Below are 25,167 nucleotides of genomic sequence, written 5' to 3' on the forward strand. Positions count from 1 at the left end.
GTTAAAAGAGTGTTTTTCTGGAGGTGTCCCTGGAAATGTTGAAGCTTTAATGAGGTTTTATATAAATTGTTGCAGAATGTTTTGTGTGGATTAGGAAGCCTCCCTGTTATGGGCACTGGGTTTATGAAGTGTTCTGAATAGGGGAGCAAGGTAAGGGGGAATGGATCAAGGCCCCAAATAGGAAAAATAGGAAAGATAGGACAGATGTGGACCAAACTCTCTCTCTCTCAAACACAGACACAAAATTCCTGCCCAGTATGTAAAGAGACAAGTGATTTTTGCCATCTTTGATGGGCAAGAGGAAGATCTGAAATATTTCTAAGCAAACTTCCACTTTGGGGTTGTTTGCTTGGCTTTTTTTTCCTCACCCAGGTAGGGTGCTTTAAATTGGCTTTGGAATTATTTCCTGTCCTTCATCAGACTGTGCAGCAACCTCTGCTGGGATGTCAGGCACTGACTCAGGGACCAGTAATGAGCACTGCAAGTGGCAGCTGCTGTCTGACACTGTCACCCTGGCAGCAAATGCAGCAAGTCCCCGGAGAAGGAGCCAGCCTTGACTCATTTCCCATGAGATCTGCCTCATCCCATGCCCTTCTTTTGGGAAAGAGGGGAAAAAAAAAGTAATAAAAACCACTTTTGCAGGTAACCCTGTGGGTCCAGCCCTGGTCTCCTCATGCCATCCCCATTTCTTTGGGTGCAGCAGCACTTTGGGAAGGTGACAAGTGACAGATGCAGCCAGGGCAAACATCCCTTTGAGGACAAGGCATCCACACATGGCAACAGCTGTCCTGATTTGGGCCCCTGATTGATTTGCCTTTGCTTCACCACAGCTCCCCAGGGAGCAGGTGGGATTATAATTACCTCGTGGTAATTAATGCAGTCATCATTTCAGCTACCCAAGCAGTTCTCAGAGGAGCTGCTTTTATTTGCAGCTCACACACCAGCTCTGCAAAAATATTCTGAGATTTCTGAATCAAATACCCAAATCTCTGAAGAGAGGCTGGGGCTGGGGGAGGCAGGCACGAACACTTGGTGTGATTTATGGTGCTGGAAACATTCCTGATGGAGCTGCTCTCCTGTGGCAGGCATGGAGAGCTCCAGCCTCTCCTGGAGGAGCTTTGAACGCTTCATTTTCCCCAGAACCACCAGCTTGCTCTGGCATGCTTAGAAAGAGTCAAAGATGCAGTGTTCCAGCACCTTCCCCTTTCCCACAGCCCATCACAGCAAAGCTGCCCACACAGGCTCTCACCACCCCCTCGTGACAGCTGAGTCATCCCACTGTGAGCCGGGGATTGTCCTGCTCATGAGACCCCCAGCCTGAGCTGGGAGGGTGCACAGTGTGGCCATGGGGGATCCAGCAGCTCTCCCACCCTGTGGGTCCATGTCCAGCACCCACTGCTCTGCCAGACTTGTTCTTCCCCAAGGAGAGAGTTCAGAAACTGATGTCCAAGCTGTCACCCCAAAAGCCAAGAGCCCCTTGATGGGCACTGTGGTGGTTTGGCCACAAATCCTGTCCAGCCTGGCTGGGGTGCAGCTCTGGCAGAATGGAGAGCTCAGGACCCCCTGCCCTGGGGGCACCAACTCTGTGTCCACGAGCTCAGGGCAGGGATGTGTCCCCAGAGTCCCTGTGCTGCTCTGCAGAAAGCTCCCAAGGTCTGAGATGTGTTCATGGCCTTCAGAAGCTGAGCAAGTTGGATGACAGATGTGAAGTAGCCTGGAAACGCTCATTGGAAAAAAACCCAGAATTTCAACAATTCCTCAGGGCAAACTCAGCCAACAAACCCAGTAACTGAATCAGCATGAGCTTCAATCCTGTGAGAGCAGGCAGGAAAGGGAGCTGTCTGTCAAGCTGTCACAATATTTGGACATTGCTTTCAAGTTTTGAAAACCAATGATGTCAGTGTGAACGAGGCTGGGGACGTGGGGTGGACGGGGCTGGTGGGACTGGGGGGTCCTGTCCGGTCCCCAGGAGCCCAAGGGAAATCCAGGAACCCTAAATCAGATGTTTCATCACACAGTGGGGCCCTGAGGGTCATCAATGATCAAAATGAAAGGATTTCCCTTTAATTTTGCCTGCTGGAGTCCTGGGTGCTGAGAATTTCAGGCTCTCAATCACTGACACAGCCTCTCCTCCCAGGAGGAAGCAGCAGAGGGTGGAATGAACCACCCAGGGCTCCCACACTCAAAGAGAAATTGAGTTTGAGTTTTTTGGGTCTGGCTGCTCCCAAGGAGGACAAATCCCTCCAGCACCAATCCCACACTGAGCTTGGAACCAGACCCTCCAATCTGAGACCTCCTTTGGCTCTTGGGGCTGTTTTTTCCCTTTGGCTCCCACACCTGGAGCAGCCCAGCAGCCCAAGGTCAGCACTCAGAAATCCTCTTCCAGACCCACCTTTTTTAGATAATTCATTAATAAGAATTAAAAACAAAAGCCCAGGTTAAAACTCTGTCTCTGAAGAATCAAAGTCCAGACTGGGCAATTTCTGTGGCTGCTCACACCAACCTCTCTCAGCCTCTGGCCCTGGGGGAGTCAATTTTGAAAGGAAATTTCTTCAAGGCAGACCAAACTCTCACAAAAGTAATGATCAGTATTTTTATTCATACACACTTGCTTTGAAACTACAATTAATACTTAACAAAAGCATTTCATGCAAACAAAGATTGAAGATCCTGCAAATTATGAAACAAACAAACAAAAAAAAGATGCTGTAATTTGTACATCAGTCTTGCCCACTACACTTCCAATGGTTGTGTTTTTTTTAAAAAATCTTTTGAAAAATGAATTTTCTGGTAGCATCTTGCAGATAAATGATATGAAAATAAATAATGTTCTCCTCTATATAAATACAACATTTGGGTCTTAAAAGAATATTAAAATAATATTAAAATATTAAGGAGTTCATCAATGTTTTAAAAAAATAAGTAGCATACAGTCATTGGAGAAGTTCCAGGTGTTCTCTGTATTGTTGTGCAAAACTACAGAGTGTTGAGAAATTCACATTTTAGAAAGAGCCAATGAGCTTCATTTTGTTGAAATTTTTTTTTTTTTACATACATTTTGATAACATGGGAGAGAACAAATGAAAGGTTTGGGGAATGAGCCATAGATTAAATTTTTATTATCCCTGCAAGAGCATTGTTTTTATACTCCAAGGCCAACAGTGGGTACAACACATAATATAATTAACACATAATATAATTAATATTTTCAGTGAATTGGGGCTGTTGGCCGAGCACTCAGGGAGCTCTGTGGTGCCCTGGGTGCCTTGGAAGCTGTAGTGGGGTTTTGGTTTGTTAATTTTAAGATTTTGAAGCCAGGAGTGTGTGAATCTTGGGAAGGAACCCTTGGCAGTGTCACCCCAAGGGGTTCAGAGAGAAGGAAAAGAAATTCAAATAGTTCTCAGCAAAATGTGTGTAAAGATCATGAACATCATTTTCCTTTCTATTAAAACGTTCCTGTCATTATTAATTACAAAACTAATGAAACATCAGCTGCAGAGTGTCCAATGTAGCCAGTGAGAAATGAGCTTCAATGGCAGCTGTGTCAATGTTGTTGCTACTCATCCTGCACCGTTTCAAATCATGAAACAGACTTAATTTATTTATTTAGGTCAACTGACATCAGTGGAAGAAAAAACAAAAACAGCTTCTGGAGCAGTTTTCTTTAAAATCTGAACTACGGTGTCACAGACAAGGAAAAAAAAGAAGCACAAAGACACATTTACAACACAGAAATACATTAAAATATCAACAGAAAATATCAGCCTGTCATGGACAAACCAGCTGCACAAAGAACAGAGCTCCTCCTTCAGCAGGAGTCAGTAAAAACAGTGCTAGGAAACAGCTGTGCTGACTCGATTTACCCAAAAGGAATCTCCCCCTCCAATTATCAGTTCTGCTAAGACCTCCATCCACATGGAATTTTTAAATTGCACATAAAAATCTCAGTAGCTGGAAAAGAGGAAAGTGCAGCTCACCCACACAATCAGCAAGCATCACCCCCCATCACACCCTGACTCCAGGTACAAAAGCTGGACTCCAGATTCTGTAAGAAACGTCTCAGATCTGATTTTATTTCTCTTCAAACGGTTTCAGCAGAGTTACTAAAGTTCTATAAAAAAGTAGAAACAGCATGGTATAGCCAGCAGTACCATGTGAGTCCAAGGAGCTGATTTAATAGTAAAAGTTATAACAATACTTACACAACTCTTTTCAGGTTAAAAGTGAATTAGAAACGTTGCCTTAGAGGTGCTCACCCCTCCCTGTGGGGTCAGTCACTATTGTTACCCCTCCTGCAGCTGAGGTGGGTGAGGCAGAGGGGTTCACAAGGGTTCCTGGAACAGGAGGGCTGTGGTGCACGGGCATTATTCAAGGTAAGGCTACTTCATTCCCAATTGTTACTGGCACAGAGAGGGAATCATGCATGTTACGGAGTCAAATCTCACTTATTTCTGCAACTCAGCTATTTCAGATCCTGTCTGTGAGTGAGGGGCTGAGGGAAGAAAGTGCTTTTTAGCTTGTCTGCTTTTGGACTACCTGGCAGCTCAGTGCCCACCTTCAGAGGGGACACATCAAACACAGCCCACACATCTGCACAGACAAAAAACCCCTATGTACAATAACTTATGCTAATGACTAAAAGAACTGAAAATCACATTAAATATTTCCAGAAATTTCCTGGCAGGTCCAAAAGCCTACTGTAAACTCAATATACTGTAGATATGCTTCCTACTGGTATCCAAGCTTTATTATTGGATGATTATTATTAATAATAATTATTTCCAATGCTATGCTTTGCACAATAAGGAGGATCTGCCCCCCCTGCTCACTGCATGTGTCTCCTATGGCATTTCACTGGGATTGCATCCAGAGGCACTGGCTCAGAAAACACTTTTCAACTGGTACCACTCCACCTTTAGATGTGTCATCCTTCCAGCCAGAAGACAAGTTCCTCTCTTGCTCGACCTCATTAATTTTATAGAAGCCCAGAATTACTGAACTGGATTCACCCCAAGAGACAGGATGGATTTCCAAGGCCATCAGCATTCAGACGTGATGATTTTTTTTTTAAACTAACAGCTGATTTCCAGAAGAACTTTCTTCAGTTTGTAAAAGGAAATTCAATTGTATTTCTGGAAAGAATGAAGAATCAGAAAGCTAAACTGGATTTCTCCTCCAAACTGGATTAAGGACTATTTTATCACAGGAATGTGCTCTCTCCTTCTCACACATGTGCCAGCCTTGCTCAGAGCCCCCAGCCTGGCTGGTGGGTGAAATGGTTGGCCTGGAATTCCACCACCCTGCTCTGCTCACTCAAAGGTACACAAAAGCATCCAGAGGCTGAATAATGACAGAATTTGCCTAGGAGCCAGTTAAGTCCCATTTGATCCCTGAAAAGCCCTTGGAAGTTTTACCTGGCAAACCTGTGCCTCTCCCAGCAGGAATGGGGCTGCCCTGGAACCACCTGGGACTCAGCACAGGGATGGAAACACAACTCCCAAAACTTCCACCCCAGCTTCAGTGCAGTACAATTTTCAATTTGCCTTTTGGGAATCTTGGTGGCAACGTGGGTGCTGGGATTACACTTGCTATCAAACACAAGTGGAAGAGAAGCAGCTCCAATGCCTCTCCTTCTGTTGATACATGTTCTCTAGAAAACCAAATCTTGTGAAAAATATGATATAAATAACATCTGTCTCTGAAAAGATATCAAAGTTCTGGCTGGATTCTTCAGGTTTTCCTGGCCATGAAAAGTTTCTGGATTCCGAGCAGCCAGCGGGAGTTGTTGGGAAAGGTCAGAGCAGGCGAGGGCATCAGAAGAGCAGTGAGGGGTAACACAACCAATCCCTGCTTTATCCAACCCTGCCCTGCTCCTGCAGGATCCAGGAGTTCACTGGAGCTTTTCCTAAGTGTTTCAGGAACCTCCAGAACACAGCAAGTCTGTCACAAGCCCGGGGACCTGAGGTAATGACTCTAAAGAGGAATTTCTGCTTCTACACCAGAAAAACTGGGAGACAACCACGAGGGCTGAAAAAACTGGGGATGAGAAGTGGCCAGAAAATGAGCAGCTCAGTCCCAGTGTTAAACCAGCTCAGTCCCAGTGTTAAACCAGCTCTGTCCCAGTGTCAGAGCAGCCCTGTGATGCTGTGTCCTGCTGTGAACAGCACCGACTGTCACAACTGTGCCAGCAATGGGACTTCCTTGGAAAATTCAGATTTCATCAGGAAAACACAACTGTGGCAACATCTACCCAAGGGAGCTCCTGCCTGGTTTCTGGCTTGGTTCAATTCTGCCCCTGTTCTGCTTTGCTTACTCCCCAAACCTGTATGCTGGTATTTTTCTCCCTGTATTTTCCTTTTTCAAAAGTGTCTCTTTCACTTCACATTTTAAAAACAAGCACAATGGCACCTCTTGGCAGACTGGCATAGTTGAGAGCCCCTTGTTTATTAAAATCCGAGACTCAGTAATCTGTTATCTTAATTCAATCTATTGTCTTCTACAGCATTTTACTAAACATTGCCAGGCTAATAATATTCAGAAAAAAAAAAAAGAAAAGAAGTCATGAATGCTGCATTAGGCCACATGCTTTATGGTGAATTCCATCATTTTTGAAGTACATAATACACAAAGCAGAAAATGAACTCCCAGTCTAGGATGACAACGAATTTGACACAGAACAGTTCAAAAATTTTACTCCTAAAATGTCTGAGAAGTTTGGAGTCCCGTTTGTTCAGGCAATGATCTGAGTTCCTGTCAATTGGCCAATGCCCCTCGTGAGCCACACCCTGGAATGTCCGGCTTTGATCACTCCAGGATGCTCCTGGTGGGAGCTGGGGGTACAAAAGGACTGAGACAGGGCAACAATTGGATCTGAGACAGGGCAACAACTGGGTCTGAGACAGGGCAACAATTGGATCTGAGACAGAGCAACAATTGGGTCTGAGACAGGGCAACAACTGGATCTGAGACAGGGCAACAATTGGGTCTGAGACAGGGCAACAACTGGGTCTGAGACAGGGCAACAATTGGATCTGAGACAGGGCAACAATTGGATTTCTGGGGTGTGGGAATTGCACGTCCTGGCCCCAAAGCCACGTTTCCCAAGGGTCCTGCAGGTGCAGGAGCTCCACACTGTCACCCTTCACACCCAACCACGTCTCCCTCACACCTGCCCAGCTCCCCCAAGGCACCCCCAGGTCCAACCCACCCCTCTGGCTCCCACCTGGCAGGATTGGATCTTTCTGACAGAATCTTTGGCACAGGTTCCATGTTTTATTGTCATAAAAGATGATTAGAAAGTAGGCTCCCCTCCCACCCCACCCCATTACATATTCTAGTATAAATTGAAGTATTTTATGGCAAATATCTTACTTTTTTGAATATGTTTACATGCTGGAAAAATTGTAATCAGTCTGCATGCAGCAACAGAGACATCATGCTTCTGGCATCATCATGCACATCTGACAGACAAGAAGTGCCTGTGGCTGCTAATGGGATCAAGGCAGGAGAGGAAAAAAAAAGGGAAATGCACCAAGTACTATTTTACATGCTGTAACAAACCCAAAATATGCACAAAACATTATTTACTGATATTTGAGTTAATATCTTCTGGTAAGTAGTAAGAGGAAATATCAAAATTTTTTATCTAAGTGATAGGAGAGGAGAAGATTGCATTAATTACAGTGTTCATCATTGCAAATAAAGTCTATTTTCTTCTCTGCAAGTAATAAGCAGATGTGAAATGAAAGCCTAATTGAACCTCGTATAAAACCTGCAGGTAGCAATTATTATTTAAAAGTATATCTACTTTAAAAAAAAGAGATTATACCCTAAGCCAGTAACAAGATTCAAAACCTAAAGTAAAAATCAAAACAATAGCAAGAAAACATTTAGCTAAATCTAAATGGTGTCATTCAGAACAAGAACTTTCACAAATAAAGCACAAGTTGTTTTATAAAATTTTTATAATACTCTTTACACTTGATACGATTATGTCAATAATATAGATCTGCTTATTATTAACCCTTATTATTAAGAGTTATTACTAAACATGCAAAATTCATTGCATGAAGCATATGTAAAACGTATTAAATTCCATTCTATCAATAAAACCAGTTTTAGGTGCTGCTTTTTTCAGGCTTGATTATTCTACAGCCCAAAGTTTTCTGAATTAAAACCGATTATTTAAGACTAAATCTCACTTGATTTTCATGAGTTATTCTGGAGAAATCAGGAAGTCACTTGGGGCTGCATTTTTTGTTAATTTAGTATACATAATGCTTTTTTCAATTTACTGTCCTACACTGCAGACTATAAATAAACACATGTAAATAAGATATAAGGAATTACAGTTTTGTTTTACATTCCAGGTTAATAAATTTCATAGTAAAATATTGGTATTAGAACCAGTTAACAGTAAACTTGAGGAGTGGTGTAAATGAAACCAACTGAACAGACAATGGCACCCTGGATCACAGAATAATCTCATGGAGATTAAAAATTCACAAAAGTATTATTAAAATTATTACTATTATCATTATTATTATTATTATTATTATTAAAGACAAAATTTCACCCTCGAGTTTATCACATGCTACTCATAGCACAAATCCTAGAGATGTGGCCACCACCCCAGTGCTTTTATTTGGGATTTTACAGGATCAGTTCACCAAACCTCAGGGTCTAATGGTCTAATTTGATTTCATCCCCCCTCCCACCCATTCCCAACTGGTTTTTTTTTCCCTGCCATATTTTGCAAACACTTTCAGTGCTTTTTTGGCAATGCCTCTCCCCCTGGAGCTGACCCCGCTCAGTCTCTGGTGCTGCCCCTGAGGTCTCTGGGGAGCAGCTCCCACCTCCCAGCATCCACCCCCAAGGAATAAATACTTGAGGTGGCTTCTCATTCAGACCACGTGCCAGATGTGTTTCCAACACAACAGAGTGGAAAAGGGAGCAAAAGGACGGCGGGAAGTTACAAAATAGAGAACGTACCAAAACATGGGCAATTTCAACAAGTCAGTGGCGACTTCTAGGAGAAAAAGTGGGCACTGTACACTAATTTACCTCCTGTTAAGAGAACATTGCTGCTGCAAAGCCCAAATCCTGACTAAGTGGCCCTTCCCTCATCTTCCACCCTCTAACCCTACAATTTCCAGGCCCAAATGGAATCAACGAGGCGAAAGCCTAAAAATTGTAGGGTTACACCTGCTCCCCATGGCGGGATTTGTTCTGCTGTTTCATGCTACATTTTCTACAAGGGGGTGCACAAACTGGGGGTTGACATAAGAGAACCCTTCAAAATCTGTTTGGTCTATGTTGGCAATGACCAGCTGATCTGGAGGCGTCAACACCGGCTGTCCTCGTGTGAAGAACTTATCGAAGTTTTCAGCCCCTTTGCCGCACTGCAAGGAGAGAAAAAAGCAGAAAAAAAGGCTGAAAAAAGTCAGCAATACAACAGCAGAGTTGTCAGGATACATGCAAGGCATGTTTCTTATGAGCAGTTGAGGGAAAATTTTCTTTTCAGGTATTTTGACAAAAAAATCCCAGACAAACAGTGAAGTTTTAATAGCTGAATCCTGATAAAAAGCAGTCAGAAAGGTTTTCATCCATCAGCATGAGGTGACGAGATAAAGAGGCTTAAATATTCAGCACTACTGGGATACAAAAGGAAAAAGGAAATATTTTGATAAACATATGTTGGCAAGAGATACTTTCTTTGTCAAGTTGTTTCATTCTTTTTAAAAGCCTTATCGTACGAAATTAAATTTTTCCTGTTAGTCTCTAGTTCCTTTACAATCTGCAAAAAGCTTAATGCAATTCATTTATGTGCTTTGAGTCTTCACTGAACAGGCTCTGAACTCCTGAATTCCTATAAATTCATAAATTTATTTTTATTTATAAATTTAGAAATTCACAGATTCCTATAAATTCAGTGAACTCCTATAAATTCATAAATGATAGCAGGAGGGCTGGGCAGGAGCACATCCTGGACAGGTTCTTGTTCCAAAACTTGCTATCACAGGTTTCCTCCTTTATTTTCTTAAGAGACTCATTTTGGGGCAAAGTCCAGCCAAGAAGGGGGTTAATACAGCTACAGCCTGAGCACAGCAGAAGAAACCAGGTTTGTAGAAAGAAGCCTTTGGAGGAATGCAGAAAAGACTTGATAAGCAGGGAAGTATGATCAGAAGCATGCTAAAAACCAGAAAGATGGTACCAGAATGAAATTAGCTTATGTGCAAGAAAAAAAAAAGGAATATTTGAGGAAAATGAGGCTTTGAATATTGTGGAGAGGTGAGGAGGAAACTGGTAAATGTGCTCATCTCAAAACTGCTGTAACAGATCTTTGGACAAAGCAGGTGTGGGATAAAGGCAGTGAATGTTTCTTCCCATTGGCCTCACCCTTTCCTCTCTATCCATCCCTTTAACATCCCTGCATGTGGATATGAAGGGTAAAATTCCATTATTATCTGCAGACTCAAGAGGATAACTTGGAAAGGACAGAATATGGCTTGTACAATAGACCAATATGAAATATTGTTTTTTTTCTGAATGAATGCAACACGGGCAAATCTGTGCATTTGTAGAAGGATGCACTGGAGAGGGGCCACTGAGGGCATTCAGAATGAGAGGTCTGGAAACAGCCCAGGCAGAGTTTCCAACCTTCCCACAGAGCACCTGGCAGGAGCTGGGCTGGCCCTGCCACCTGAGCTCAGCTCTCCAGAACTTCTTGTGCCTCAGGGAAACCCATGGGCTCCTATTCCAGACCTGAGCTCAGGTCCTGGAGCCCAGTGCTCACAGAGGACACTTGTCCAGCCCTGGAAGAGCAGCAGCCCAGGGACACTGCACCCTGATAAAGCTCATGGGGCTCTGCCTTCTCCACCCAACGTGGGTTCTGCACCACTCATGGAATGCCCTGGTGCCCACTGAGCCTCTGCATTTTGGAACTGAATCTCTGGAAAACAAGAATGGAAAGAGCTCAACTTTGACAAGGAGAAAACTTCTGAATTATTGGCGTGTAGCCCCAAATTAAATCGAATTAATTTAGAGGCATAACAGCCAGCTCAGAGCAGCCACAAAAAGAAATTTTTTTATTGCTAAAAAGGAAATTTTTGCTAAAAAAGATGTTCTACAGATAAGCATCATCCTGCAATAAAATTATGCTATTTTCTTTATTTTTAATTTTTTCCCTCTTCTTTTTTTTCAGCAAATGGAAAGTATTCAAACAAGCTGGACATTGTGCCCAAACTTCCTGAGACCATTAGGTCTCCCACATTGCTTAGGCTAGTAGAGGCTAAGAAATAAATCACATGAAATATGGGTATATTTTGGGTGCAAATAGAGTTACTTTTAAATAAATTTGTATCTTCAATGATGTTTTTGTCTTCACATTAAAGAGTAGCACTGAACCTTAAAGCATTATTAGAGTACAACTGAAATTACAGAACTCCTCAAAGCCCTAAACTTGGAAATAAGAGTAAAATGTCCTTGCCAAATAATCAGTCTATGCCTATAACCTGTGAAATGTCAATCTGGAAGGGAACATGTTATTTACAGCACCCAACTGCTGACCAAAATCTGCAGCTCTGTGTTCCAGTAAGGACTGTGGAAGCAGCAGGATTATTCCTGCAGGAAAGCACTTCCTAGAGAAGATGTACCTACAAAGGTTTCCCAAAAAATATCACCCCAAACAAAGCCTATAAATACACCCATATCTTCAAACAGACTAAGGGTTGTGTGTTTTTTGCTTTCTAAAATCAATATCCATCCCTGGAGGGATTTGAAACTTGTGTAATGTGGTGTTTAGGGACATGGCTTAGTGGTGGGCTTGGCAGTTCTGGGAGAAGGGCTGAGACTTGATGATTTTTAAGGTCTTTTCCAACCTAAATGACTCTATAACTGAATGATACTGATACAAATAGAATCAGAATGAGTTGTGCACAGGGTATGCAAATACTGGACTTGGATTTTAAGTTATTTTTGTCCAGGAGAGTCGGGCTCTGTGTGAATCCGCCTCGGTGTATTTTAATAGCAGCCTGTGCAAACAAACCAGGTCATGATAACCAGGGAGACAGAGCACAGCTCTCTGAGGAGGAGCCAGGGCCTGCCAGGAAGCTCTGATGGAACCAAACCACACCTGAAGCTTTTAGCACCTTCATGCTGGTGTTACTTTGAACTTCAAGGAGAGTCTAAGCACTCAGCTCCTGAGCTAATAGAACTTACAGATGTGAAGGTAGGTCTGCTTTATGATCAGCTTTAAATTTGACTTGAGAAGCATGCAATGAAAATCTCAAATAAAATAAGCCCCAAGAGGTCCCCTTTGCTCAGCCAGCTCTGGGGAAGGGTTGGCTGCAGCACCACACAAGTTCTTCACTTATTTACACCCTTCCCTGCCTGCAAAATCCACACCATATAAAAAGGTATTTCCTTTAGCAATAAACACCCTTCTCAGCTTCAACTCCTGTTAATGCAAAAAAGTAATTTGTATGAAAAAAGTGAAGAATAATTCAGGTATTGGTGTCCCTCTGTTCATTAGTTTGTGACAGACACTGGTGTGTCTGTATTGGCAAATAAATCAGGGTAAGAGCAGTCATCCTACACCTGAAGTGCTAAAGCCAGCTAGGATTCTCAGCTGAAAAATAAAAGGGTTACAGAAGAAAGGTTCAATGTTAGGACATAACAATTTACAGCTGTTCCTTAAAGCTTGTGTTCTTGTGTGCAAACTCTTCTCTTTGCCTGTCAATGAAGCACAGTACATGCTGAAAGAAATTCTGGCTCAACAAGCAAAGCTCTTCCAATTCTATTATGCAAACAGCTCTCAGGTAAGGACATCTTTCCACTAGCTTGGATTTCTAAAATGCAGATACATGTGTGCAAACCAGTAATGAACATGGAAAATAAACCAGGGATTAATCTTGCAAACTGAGCAGACATTGCTGTAGGATGGGGAATAAAAGCCCCTGTGCTGGGCTACCAACCATGGAGAAATTCACCCCTCTAATCCAAGCCCCTCAGTCAGATCCTGACTTTGGATGTTGCTCAGAGGAGACAGCTGTTAACCTCATTTATGACCAGTCTCGAGTGGCTGATGTGGATGTGCCAATTTTCCCCGTGTTCAGCTCCTCACATGGTGCACGACCATCCAGGCAGGGCTCAAACCATTGTGAGGCTGTTTTGCCAGGCACAAAGGTCCCCAGGTTCCACCCAAACACAGACAGGCTCACAGACAGCTCTGCCCTCATCAAACGGCCTCAATTCCGCCATGGCCCCGATCTGCAGCAGCAACCCCACCCACGGGAGCAGGGTGCAGCCACAGCCCGTGAGGGAAACGAGGCCTCAGGTTTGAACTTCTTCTGTTTTTCAGATTCTGTGCTGCTTTAGTGAGTGGCTCTGGGATCATATTATGGGATGGTGAGCTCTGTGCACAGAGTAGGGAGACAATTCCTGCTCCAGCTGGGGACCAAGGACAAATGATCCAAATCTCAGCTCCAAGAGCACAAACAACGAGGGCTGAAGAGAGAAAAACAAGAAGGATGGGACTGGATGGGATGGAGCAGTCATTGAACAAATAGTTCCAATATTCAAATGGACCAAAACTTATAAAAAATGTGAGATCTTGTGACCTTTTTCTTCCATCTTGGAGCCACCCAGGCAGAGCCATGACTGTGGCTCTGGTACTGCCAGGGTGTGGCCTTTGAAGGCACTTCAGTAAATATCCTCTTTATTCCCCTTAACTCCATCCAGCCTCTGTTCCAGCTCCTTAAGGCATCAGTTTTGGTGACCCAGATGGGACAGTGAGGCATCTGGACCTCTGGCACCTCACTCACCACTTTAGGTTTGAAAGGTGGCTGAATCTCTCTGTTCTCCAATTTCTCCCAGTCAATTCTCCTGAAGAAAGCATGTTCCCTGATGTCTCTTTCACCTTCCAGGCCACAGCCAAGGCGTTTTGCAGGATGTTTAGTCATCAGCTGTTGGGAAGAAAACACCAAACTATTCAGTTTAATTGCTGGAAGGAAAGTGAGAGGGAGTTTTCCCTGCCTGCAATACTCTTGCTCCACTCCTGAAGATAAACACTGCTCAAAAAATTGTTTTGATAAGCTAAAATGAATTTTTTGGAGAATTTTCTTGCTTCATCACAGGAGACAGCAAATCAGCCACAAAATTAGGGGCTGCACTGGGGAAGTTTTTCCCACTGGGCAGAGGTTGCTGCTGGAGGTGCAGGTGGTGCCCAGGACCATCCTTGCTGCCTCACAACTCACTCCTGAATTCCACCTCCAGTCCCTCAGATCAGTCTTACAGATCTCCAGAGCAGCTCCTGCCCTATCTCAACAATCAATTAAACATCATAAATTCCAATGCACTAAAGCTCCATGAAGTACAACCCCCCCACACTCCCATTTCATTTTTCTGGGGCTTGTTCAAGACATCTCATTACAGAGCCTCCAATTCTTTGGCACCCAGCTGACAACATCTAATCTGTGTTTCCTCCCTTGCATTCTTAATGACATCCTGGTCAATACCATACCCAGTTACAGAGATTAAACAGACCTGGGGAAACAAACCAGCCCCAAATCCACCAGCCTGGCCTGATTAGAAATTAGAATGTGCTCCCTAATTAACAAGTTCCTCAGCATTTTCCAATTGGTGTGTACATTGGGAATTGTGCAATGTAGCCTTAAACCCTCACCTCCAGTTTTTGTGGGGACTTTTTAAAGCTCTTTTACAAATTATATATGATTAATGGACTGCTGGGAGTGATACCTCAACAGATCTTCTTAAAACCCCAGTACCACTTTAGTCTCCTTCCAAATGATGAGTTGATCTGATTCCAATTTTGAACCTAAAATAAAAGTGACTCTAAGCAGCTGTGCACTGGGCAGGAATCACAGCCTTCTTCAAGATTAACAGCAACATTCCCATTTTTGTTACCTTTTCCAAACCCCTTGCTTTAACAGTAGGTGATAAAAGAAAATGAGAGTATTGATTCCAGTAGTTTTAATTCTTTCCAAAGTTGCTGCATTTACCAAAACCAACAAACTCTCAATCAGTGGAATGGAAGTCAAGCAGACAAATCAATTCCAAGAGCAGAGTGGGCACGTTTGTCTTGCCCAATGGTGCCCAGTCCTGGGAGTGCTGAGCTACCACTGCCTGCAGGGGTCAGAAACTTTCTCATATTGACTCCTTAGCTCAGGAAGAACTCCCACTGAAACCTGAGATCAATTTGTCAGTTTAGCAGATGAAGAACATGTCAGTATTGCAGAGACTTGCTCAAAATCTCAAGGTGCAGGGTAATTTTAGCTTTCTGCCCTCCCTTGACACGAGCACACAGAAGCAGCAAACAGGGGAGCTGAAAACAGGGCAATTTCATCAGGTTCAGGCTGTGCTGTTTGAATATGTGATTGTCACGACAAGGCAGCAATCTGAATGTACTTTACAAAAATACATCATGTTTATTTTTTGTTGGCCAGCACATCTACACTGGGATAAGCTCCAAAATTAGCATGGTCTTTCATTTTACCTTCTTGTTCCAAACACCTTTTCCTTGATGATTTTCTTTAATGGACTAATATCCAGCTCATGTATAATACTTCATAAATGGTTGAAAATGATAGAAAGAATGTAAATACCAAATTAACTAAGTGCAGTGGTGTTTTATCAGTGTAAGTCAGACATCAAATAACCCATTACAAGCAGTGGATTGGAAAAGCTGCAGACTGATGGTGCTCTGGAGAATCACATGGAATCAAAGGAAAGTCAAATGAATTCTTTTTTCTTAAGCTAATCCCCTGAAGCCAAATCTATTATTTTCCTCAAAAGTAAAAAAAAAAAAAATTAATTTAGTATCTAAGAGCAATTTTAGGCCACACAGGTACCACTGGGTCAGAATTTCGCTATGGTTTCCTTGCATTTATGCTGAAGATTTTGACATAAGCTAATCTTCACCTAGATTTAAAATTCATTCTCCTCAACTCCTGAGCTCTGATGCTGTCATTAGGCATTCTGGGCTGAGGACTGGCTGGAGTATCTCCAGCCAAGCTGAGAAATCTCACCCTGCAGAACTGGGGCTGTGCTGCTGTGGGCTGAGAGGCAAAGCAGGGGGAGACTCTTCACACCATGGTCCTGTTTATAAATTCTGCTCTGCATTTGGCAGCCACTGACTCTGACATTTGTTCTTTCCATAAAACAAACAGGCACAGTGGGAAGAGCCCAGCACTTACCAGTGACACCAAGTGACAACACAGCTCAGCACTGCCTGACAGAAGTTGCACTTTAAAATACTACAGTGCTGTGTCAGAGCCAGGCAAACCCAGTGACTCACAAGGACTGCCAAAAGGAACTTAATGAAAAATAACATTTTATCTCACCCCCTTGCAGATGGAGACTGCTTCTTTGGACAGTGATTTTGGGTAGGAAACATTATGCTCCATTATGGACTGGAATAGTTCATCTTCATCTTCCCCATCAAATGGAGGCTGTTGAAAATAAATCACAAGTGAGTAACTCACTGAGTTTTCCTTTTTGTGCTTTTAAACTCTCCACTTTTTATGAAATGGCATGACAACACCATGTCCAAAAACATCCACATACAGCAGTGCTCCTGGTCCAGGAACATCCCCCAAACCCACAGCAATCTGCAGCCTGGGTATCTGCTGACCCAGAAGCTTAGTGGTTGACAGTCTCAGATTAAAATCAAGGAGAAATGCTCATTTCTGTCCCAAGAATGGCAGCCAGGTTAATGAAATGTGTGCAGGATTATCTTTGTCATCAGCTTTAATCCATTTTTAAAGCACCAGACAGGCAAAATACTTCAAAGGGTGAAGTTTGGAGAATAACTTTCAATCACCTTGTGCTAAGGTATATCCATTCCTCACTTCATTCCAGTTGGACTCCACTTTGTTTTATGTCCTGGCTGTGGATTCTGCTGCTGAGACTATCACAAGAAAGGGCTGCACTATATTTTAAAATACAGGGGTGGGAAAGTGCCCATGGATAAATCCCCAGGATATGGGCCCTGTGCAAGCCCAGCTAATGGTAAATCTCCTTTCCCACAAAGCATTCAGATGAACAATATTTGCAATTCAGCCTGCAAATGTTAGCAGCTGCAGTTGCTACACACTAAAACTTTTAAAATGTTCACTGGAATTTTGCAGAGAAACTCTTAAAGGCATTTCTTACAAGTGTATGTTTTAAGCTAGGAAAGTGCCTGCCTTTACCTAACACTCCCTGAAAGCCAATTGCAGGGATCTTTTTCGACTCAAGACTAAGAGAACTCCTTCAGGCTGGTGCTTTTCTGCCATTTCTTGCAGCACAGGGCTGCTTCCCCACCCCAGTGACTCAGAGCAGCCTCTCATTAACTGTGCAGAATGAGGGGTCTGTAACTGAGCACATTTCCAAGTGCTCAGACCCATATTTTACCCCAGGACATACAGTACAAAAACTGTATTCTTGGGACTTAACTGCAATGCAGAGCTTATACACACTCTTATTATGCTTCCCTGTGGTTTCAAACTCCTAAATGGTATTTCTTCCACTTGACATGCATTTTCCTGCTCAAGTGTCTCCCTTTCAATTCTGAAGATGCCTATTTATAACATTATTGCAGTACAAAGGAGCTGTATTCAAAGGCTGAGCTTGATTATGTGGGTGCAACATAAAGAGCTTAAAGCCTAAATACATTCTCAGTTGAGTCAGTCAAGAGTACAAGGAGATAACAGCAGAATGAAAGGCTTCAATCCCATCCTGTAATGGTCTAAACCTTTAGGGAGCCTTGAAACAGAGCAGCCTTGGAGGGCAGGAGGAGGTCACAGAGCACGGCAGGGGGAATCTTACCTGGCCAGCCAACATCTCATAGAGCAGCACACCATATGCCCACCAATCCACAGACTTCCCATAGGGCTGGTAAGCAATAATCTGCATAATCACAAAAAAAAAAAAAAGCAAAGGAAAAACCCCTGTGTTAACTCACCCCAGCATTAGGTACATGTGTGACATGCAGAGAAGGACAGATTCCCTTGAAAAAGGCCAGAAAGACAATCCTGTAATCCTCACTCCAGCTAATCACGGGTTTCAGTGGGAGTTGGATTGTTTTGCAAGTGTTAGGCTAAACCCACCCACAGCCTTGGGTACCCTGATATCTTGGAAAATACAGCTCAGAGACTTCCTGGGATGTGCACTTGAGGCCAAAGGAGGAAGCATGGCAGCACAATGCAGGAGACAAGGCAAAACCATTATCCCAACTGTTTGTGTCAAAGTCTGAAATCATGAGGCTCACTTAACTTATGGACTACCAATAATGAAATAATTTCAATAATTAATTTTCAATATTTGTATTTTTGTTCTGCTGTAAAAGGAATCAAAACTTAGGAAAAGAGCAAACCTCGAGAAACCTCAGTTAAGTTTTCCCAAGTTGCATGATTGTGATACTCAGGACAAAACAGCAGCTATACCAAAAAGAAAGGGGGTTCTGCTGTTCAGACTAATGGAAATGTCAAGTATTTTCCATGCTCTGGGTTCACATGTGACTCACAGAGCAGTACAAATTGAGTTGTGACACAGGGAAAGGCTGCAAGTGCCAGCAGCACCCAGGTCACCCCCTGCGTCATCCTCTTTAATCAGGGCCTCCTCAGGGATCACAGGTCATGGATTTAAGAGCAGCATTTGGTGATGCTGTGGAGGAGTTTGGAGGTGCAGGTGCTCCTCAGATCTTTCTAAACAACTGTGAAGGGATTCTGTGAATTGGGAAGGGATGGAGGACAGCCCAGTCCCTGCCCATCCCCACTGAAACAGCATCAGAGCCTTTGACTCCACCCTCTCTCCCTTCTGCTCTGGAATGAGCAGGGAGCTGAGGCAGTCACAGCTCCAGAGGGGCTTGCATTTCATTCTCCTGTTTGCTCGTGTTTTTGTTCTTTGTGAAATAAATTGCCCAGTCAAGTACACATCACACATCCTAAATTTTTTAGTAGTCTGAAAGAGAAGTTGAACTGCCAGGTTCTGTAGTTGCTCAGGAAAATAGTGAGTCACCAGTGCAATAAAGCAGGACTGCCTGGCTACTAAAGAAAATTATGGTCTCTGTGTGGATATATGTCCTTGCTTGAGATACAGCAGCACATAATTTAAAAATTACTGCAATGTTTCTAACCCAAGGATTTCAAAATCAATTGTGCTTTGGAATGTATTAGACAGGCAGAGGTAATAACAAGATTCTCATCTGGAAGACCCTACATAAAGGCAGCCCATATTAGTTGTCTCTTAGCAGTAATATAGGCTTAAAAAAATATTTGGGACATTCATTTCATCTTACAGTGACGTACTTGGTTACTCCCCCTTCATTTCCATCACCAGTAAGTTCCTGCCTTTTGATTTATTAAATCAATATTGCCTTTTGAAACACCAAACACTTTCAAAGTTTCATCCAGGAAAAATACTGGCCTTTACACACAGAAAATGACAAAACATTTCATCCTCAGTCCTTCTCTGACAATGGCTTCCAGCCTTATGGAACAGAATATTGTATATAAAAAGGGGATATTTTTCAGGTCATTGTTTTGCAAGGGCAGAACATTTTGTACAACAAGTGCAGTCCAGGTATGTGGTTTTGGGAGGAACAGCTTCTTCCAATTAGCAAATGAGCAAAAATGGATCCACAGCAGTGAGAAAGAGAATGCTGCCATGCTGCCAAGGTTCTGTACCTGGCAGCCAGGTCTGTCCAGGAGCCCACAGCTCAACTTCTGTCCCTGGTGTGAAGGAGTTTGATGGGATTGCTGAGAGGAGGAAATGACTTAAATGCTGCAATGCCATGTCCTACAGTGCAAGCTGTACCAGAGCACCCAACAATGCTGATTTTTATCCAGCAAGAGGTGAATCAAGGCTGGGTTCTTCTCCAAACAGCATTCCCATCAGGAACTGCAACCTCCCCTACGAAATCTGCCTTTCTCTGTCTGGAGAAAATATCAAACAGAATCAGGAGAGGCAGAATTAATATGAAAAAAGCTCCAATGGATGCTCAAAATCACACAGTTTTTCTGCTCTTTGAGCAGAGCAGTGCCCCTCTGAGCTGGCACACACCTCCCTGGCCTGGATGGAAGAGTGGGAATTGAGACACAAACACAGACACAGCCACCAGGGCTGCAAGAGTCCCACTGCAAATGCAGTGACAACACCTTTTCCATTGAATTATCTCCATGTAGAAAAGGTGCTGCTCACAGTCTGCTGCTGCACATGGGGAGTTTGCTCCCTTTAATCCCATCTCAATACCCCCAGTTTGAATCAGCAGCTGGGTCCTGGGGAGGCTGTGGCTCAGGGAAAGCCAGACCAGCCCTTTGCCACGTGTGGAAGCCATGGATGAGCTCCTTGGACTGGGAGCTGCTCCCAGCACCAACTGGGAAGTGCAAGCCAGAGGGAAGAATGCTCACTTCAAGGGAGGATTTACATGTGGGAGGAAGCAGATGAGCCTTCAATGTACACTCAAACATGCACTGGTATGAAGTCAGCAAGTTCTAAATGTTGTGTTTTCAGTAGCTCCCTCCTCATCACCCAGAATTCATCGAGTGCCACCTCCCAGCTGCTGCACCCAGAGCCACCCCTGCCTGCCTTGCAGCAGCTGCCAAAGTCATTCTGTTCTACCTGCATGGACAAATTCTGGTGTCTGTTGGAGCAGCTGGGGTATGAGGTGAACCTGTCCTGTCTCACCACAGCGTGCAGAGCACACCCAGAGCAGTGAGGGAGCTCCTGTCCCAAGAGATGAAGAACTGCACCCTCCTCCATCTATTATTTCTGATTTTCACTGGCCAGGCAGAAGTGGAAAGTTGATGGGATCATTCTCTTCCCTCCTTCTCCATCATCAATTTAAATGATTGCCTTTTTCATGTCCTTTTGTATTTCAAATGTCCCATTTTACCCATCTATTGCCATGCATTAAGAGCTTCTGCCTTTCCAGGTTCTGTGCATTTGAGCACTCAGAAAAAGCACAGGAATTTCTCTCATCAAGCAAAATTGGCAGAAGGAGTTGCTTTTTTCCTTTTTTTTTTCTCTATTTTGCCTCCAAGGAAGGCACAGTTAAGAGCAGGACACAGAGATTAATATCAGCAATTTGTAGGAATGTTTAGATCATTGCAGCTAGTAGCCAGTTGGGATGAAAAGATTATATCCCAGAGGCAAGAGGAAATCTTTTGTGAGCATATATGATGTCTGCTGGAAAAGTTAAAACTCAGTTATTAAAAGAAATAAATATTACTATCACAAGAAACAGTCAAATGCACTTTCCAAACCTCTGTAATACCTATTTGCCTCCCACAATCCTGGCAAATTCAGGGTTGAAACTAAAGGTTTTGAGGCTGTGAGATGGAAGAGAAGGGAAATGGAGTTTGTAATTTGAATTCCTCTGAAATTCAGAATCAGCACTGTGGCTGCTGCAGGGATGCTGATGGTGGGGTTCTGTGCTGGCAGAATCCCTTCCCCCTAATCCTCTTGACATCCATCTCCTCCTGTCTCTCTTGACTGGTCAAGGAAACACAAAGTACTAATTGATTTCACAGCTATTTTACCCCTCTGACCATAAATATTAAAGTTCAGCACATCAGGAAATACTCTGTACAAGATAACCACTTTCTGCCTGAGAGAAGCTGTCAGACCTGGGATCCCACCAGTTTAACCTCTGCACACTCCTCAAATTGCACAGCACAAGAAAATTAGCAATAATTCCAGCCCATTATACACCCAGGTAACAGCAAGTGGCAACTTTCCCACTCAGAGCAAAGGGAAAACATTATTTTGCAGCACACCAAATTGGGGGGTTCACTTTGCTGAAGGCAGCACTGCATTGCTCTGCTTTTCCCTGCAGAGCAGGGACAGGGGACACCAGCTGAGCTGTCCCTGCAGGTCCTGGCAGCTCTGTGCTCTCTGATCCATCTGTGGGCAGGTCCTGCAGGGCAGCGTGGGCTCCCTCAGGCCCCACAGGAGTCACCACATTCTTCCCCCAATGCTGCTGAAAAGAGCTCATTCTCCAGGCTGGAGTGCAGCCCACTCTCAGGATTCTACTCCAGATACCTTCAAGAGTTTATTTAGATTTAGCTCCTTTATCTCCACCCAGCAGGGATGTGACAGTGCAAATGAATTCTCATTAAAATCTATTAGAAATTTCTAAATTTTAGCCCATGGAAACATGGGCTGAAACACCCCTGCAAGTGAAACAGGAACCTTCCTTTGAAGTTCATCACAGAACTAGTCAGCAAACAACTGTCAGTCACAATAATGTCCTCAGAGACAAAAGAAAATCAGCCAATTAAACAAAATAAAAGCAAATCTGTTTTTAAGATAACAGACTAATTTCCTCTCACTTACTGGATGTTTTGGTAAAAGGCTTATTTCCTTATATGAAATTTCCAAATTAAGTAAAATAATTTGCTCCAGCATTGAGGCCACACTGAGCATTCTGGTATTGACAAAATGTTCTTTGGCATTAACTGGCACAAGACAATTGCCACAGAAAGGACACTTTAATTTGTAATATTGGCTTCATTTATGTTTTGACAGAAGAAAATGAAATACTATTCTGGCTGTTCTGATATCCTGCTGCAAGCAACAGCAAATGGGAAAAAAACAAGGGTGTAGAATACACAACATTTCACGCTGAAAAGCATGAATTAGCAACCGGGAAAAAAACAAACTATTTTTCATTCCAATTTCAGAGATGACAAAATTCACCTTAGACACTAATTTACTTGTCTGTGTATAAATCTCCCCTATTCCAACAAACATTCAATTACAGCCAGAAATGCTCCAGCCAGAGCTGCCTCTTGCTCAGTAGCCAGTGAACAACTGAGTCTCTTGGATCAGGATCCAGCCTCTTGCATCAAATCTGCTGCCAAACAAATCAAGACTCCTGAAAGCTCAGTATGCACAAAGACCAGATTTTAATATTCATATATTTGAATTATATCCAAATCACCACATGTGCTTGTTTTCAATTCTTTAGACCTCAACTACTGAAATACAAATCATACCCAGACTTAACTCTAAGCTCAAATTTATGCCAGTGCCTTAAAGCACAACTGGGCTTCTCATGATCAGATTTTCATTTCAGACCCACTGCAGTTGGTTCAGGCTTCAATGTCATTTTCAGTGGCTTGAAAGCTGCACAGTATGGCCAAGTCACGGAAAACTCAAAGCAAATTATGGATTTATTACAACAACTCCATTCAAGGCTGGAACTTTCAGCTTTTGGAAGAGGATTTCAATGACAGGAGCTCTCCTGAGATGAGGAGCAGCAACTTGTGGCAGCTTGCAGGACATGGCTGGAGGAGACCACAGTGCTTCTACAGAGAGGTCAGCAAGAAGCTTCAAGACCTCATGAATCCTTTCCCCAAAACCAGTGAGTGATTTGTGTTTTCCTGAAAATGCCAAATTAAATAAAGTTGTGCTGGAAGCTGGGTGAACCTATGGAGGAGTGGATTAAAGCAGCATTGTTTGCTCCCAGTGAAATATTTACTGATCTCAGCAACACTCATGTTTGTGTAACTTCACAAACTGCAAAGTTTAGTATAATAGTATTTCCAGGCTACAAATTTAAGATCAGAAGTTGGTGAGCCTGTTTTTTTTTTTTTAAGTTTTTGGTAAAATGAGCAAAATCTTATCTCACAAAAAGTTAGTTTTTCAATTAACTAGGTATTTCTTAAAATACTGAATAGTCTTATTTGGTTACATTGCATTAATTCACAAATATACCCAATATACCTGCAGAAGTTAAATGGTGCCATCCATGGAGTAAGAGCCATCCAAACCCAGTGGTATAAAATGTGGAGAGACAATTTCCTTTAAGGGATTAAAAGGCTCTTGAAAGGGTGAGTGTTTACCTCAGGTGCAATGTAGTCTGGAGTGCCACAGAAGGTCCTGGTTGTTACTCCATCCAACATGTGCTCCTTGCACATTCCAAAATCAGCAATCTTGATGTGTCCTTCTGAATCCAACATCACATTATCTAATTTCAGATCTCTGAGGAGAATCACAGTAATTTAAGGTTAATGTTTGGGTTCAGCTGGGGTGAGCTTATTCTGAGTAAGGAATATTTGCAGCTCTTTGGGAGTGGAGGTTCAGGGTGCACACGTGGGGCTGGCTCAGTCTGAGAATGGCCTTAAAATCCTGGAATGGGTTGGAAGTGACCTTAAAGCCCATCCAGTGCCACCCCTGCCACAGCAGGGACACTTCCCCTGTCCCAGGCTGCTCCCAGCCCTGTCCAGCCTGGCCTTGGGCATTCCAGGGATCCAGGGGCAGCCACAGCTGCTCTGGGCTGCACAAGGAATGAAGAGGTGGCTGTGTCTGATCCCTCATCTGAGACTTTTGGATGTGTAATATTGTTAAACATCACCCAGAAATACAGAACATAGAGTTTACAATTTGCAAGAGGTTTTATTTGAGTGGGGCAGAGCAGAGGTGTCAGAAAGGTCAGGTGAAAAAGGGCTTGGGTTTCCACCTCACCAAAAAGAGCTCTACACTGATGGCTTTCTGTTTTAAAAATACACTGAAGTGTTAAAGAAACTGATCATTTGGGGATTTTAAAAATAGTTCAGATATTACTTATGTCAGATCACACTCACCTATAAATAATCCCTCTGTTATGGAGAAAGAATAACCCAATTGAGATCTCAGCTGCATAGAACCTGTGTGGGGGGAGAAAAATTCAACAGATTTCTTATTGCCTCCTGATTTTCTTCTGGCAAAATAAATTGCAAATGAATCATGGTAAAGGATGACAATATTGTAGCCTATGAACCATGTGATTTATATTGTATATATACAGGTGACATGAAAGACATTTCACTTCAGCTGGACCTTAACAGATACATTTTAAGTATTTGATGATAAAATAATGCACAATCTAAAAAAAATGGAAAATGGCTCCCTGGACCACAAAAAACAGTGCAGCTGGAGCACAGCTTTTTTTGCACTAACTCTGCTGCAAAGGTCCTTATCTCTAATCACAGATTGATGAATTCAGGATGCAGCTCAATGTACATTGCAATTCACATGGCATGAAATAATTTGCAGAAATAGTGTTCCTTTATACAGCCTGTTAATGGATTAATTACACGAAGCTAATTAAAATGATTACCATATAAAATATAATTGCTGAATGCAGTTAAGAGGTATGGAATACTGGTGGCTGCTTGAAGCTGG

General features: G+C 43.0%; 1 protein-coding gene across 2 annotated transcripts in view; it reads right to left on the reverse strand.

The window, feature by feature from the left end:
* Window positions 1-8,710: 8,710 nt before the first annotated feature.
* Window positions 8,711-25,167, reverse strand: part of PRKCA (protein kinase C alpha) — a 145,790-nt gene continuing 129,333 nt past the window's right edge. For both annotated transcript variants that reach the window (XM_077188445.1, XM_054644930.2), the window contains 6 exons: window positions 24,588-24,650; window positions 23,847-23,985; window positions 17,827-17,907; window positions 16,362-16,469; window positions 13,824-13,964; window positions 8,711-9,401 (listed from right to left, as the gene is read on the reverse strand). In XM_077188445.1, coding sequence (XP_077044560.1) covers window positions 9,237-9,401; window positions 13,824-13,964; window positions 16,362-16,469; window positions 17,827-17,907; window positions 23,847-23,985; window positions 24,588-24,650 — 697 coding nt within the window. In that variant the 3' untranslated portion in view covers window positions 8,711-9,236. The remainder of the gene's footprint in view (window positions 9,402-13,823; window positions 13,965-16,361; window positions 16,470-17,826; window positions 17,908-23,846; window positions 23,986-24,587; window positions 24,651-25,167) is intronic.

This window comes from Agelaius phoeniceus, chromosome 19, assembly GCF_051311805.1.
Source record: "Agelaius phoeniceus isolate bAgePho1 chromosome 19, bAgePho1.hap1, whole genome shotgun sequence".
Taxonomy (NCBI): Eukaryota; Metazoa; Chordata; class Aves; order Passeriformes; family Icteridae; genus Agelaius; species Agelaius phoeniceus.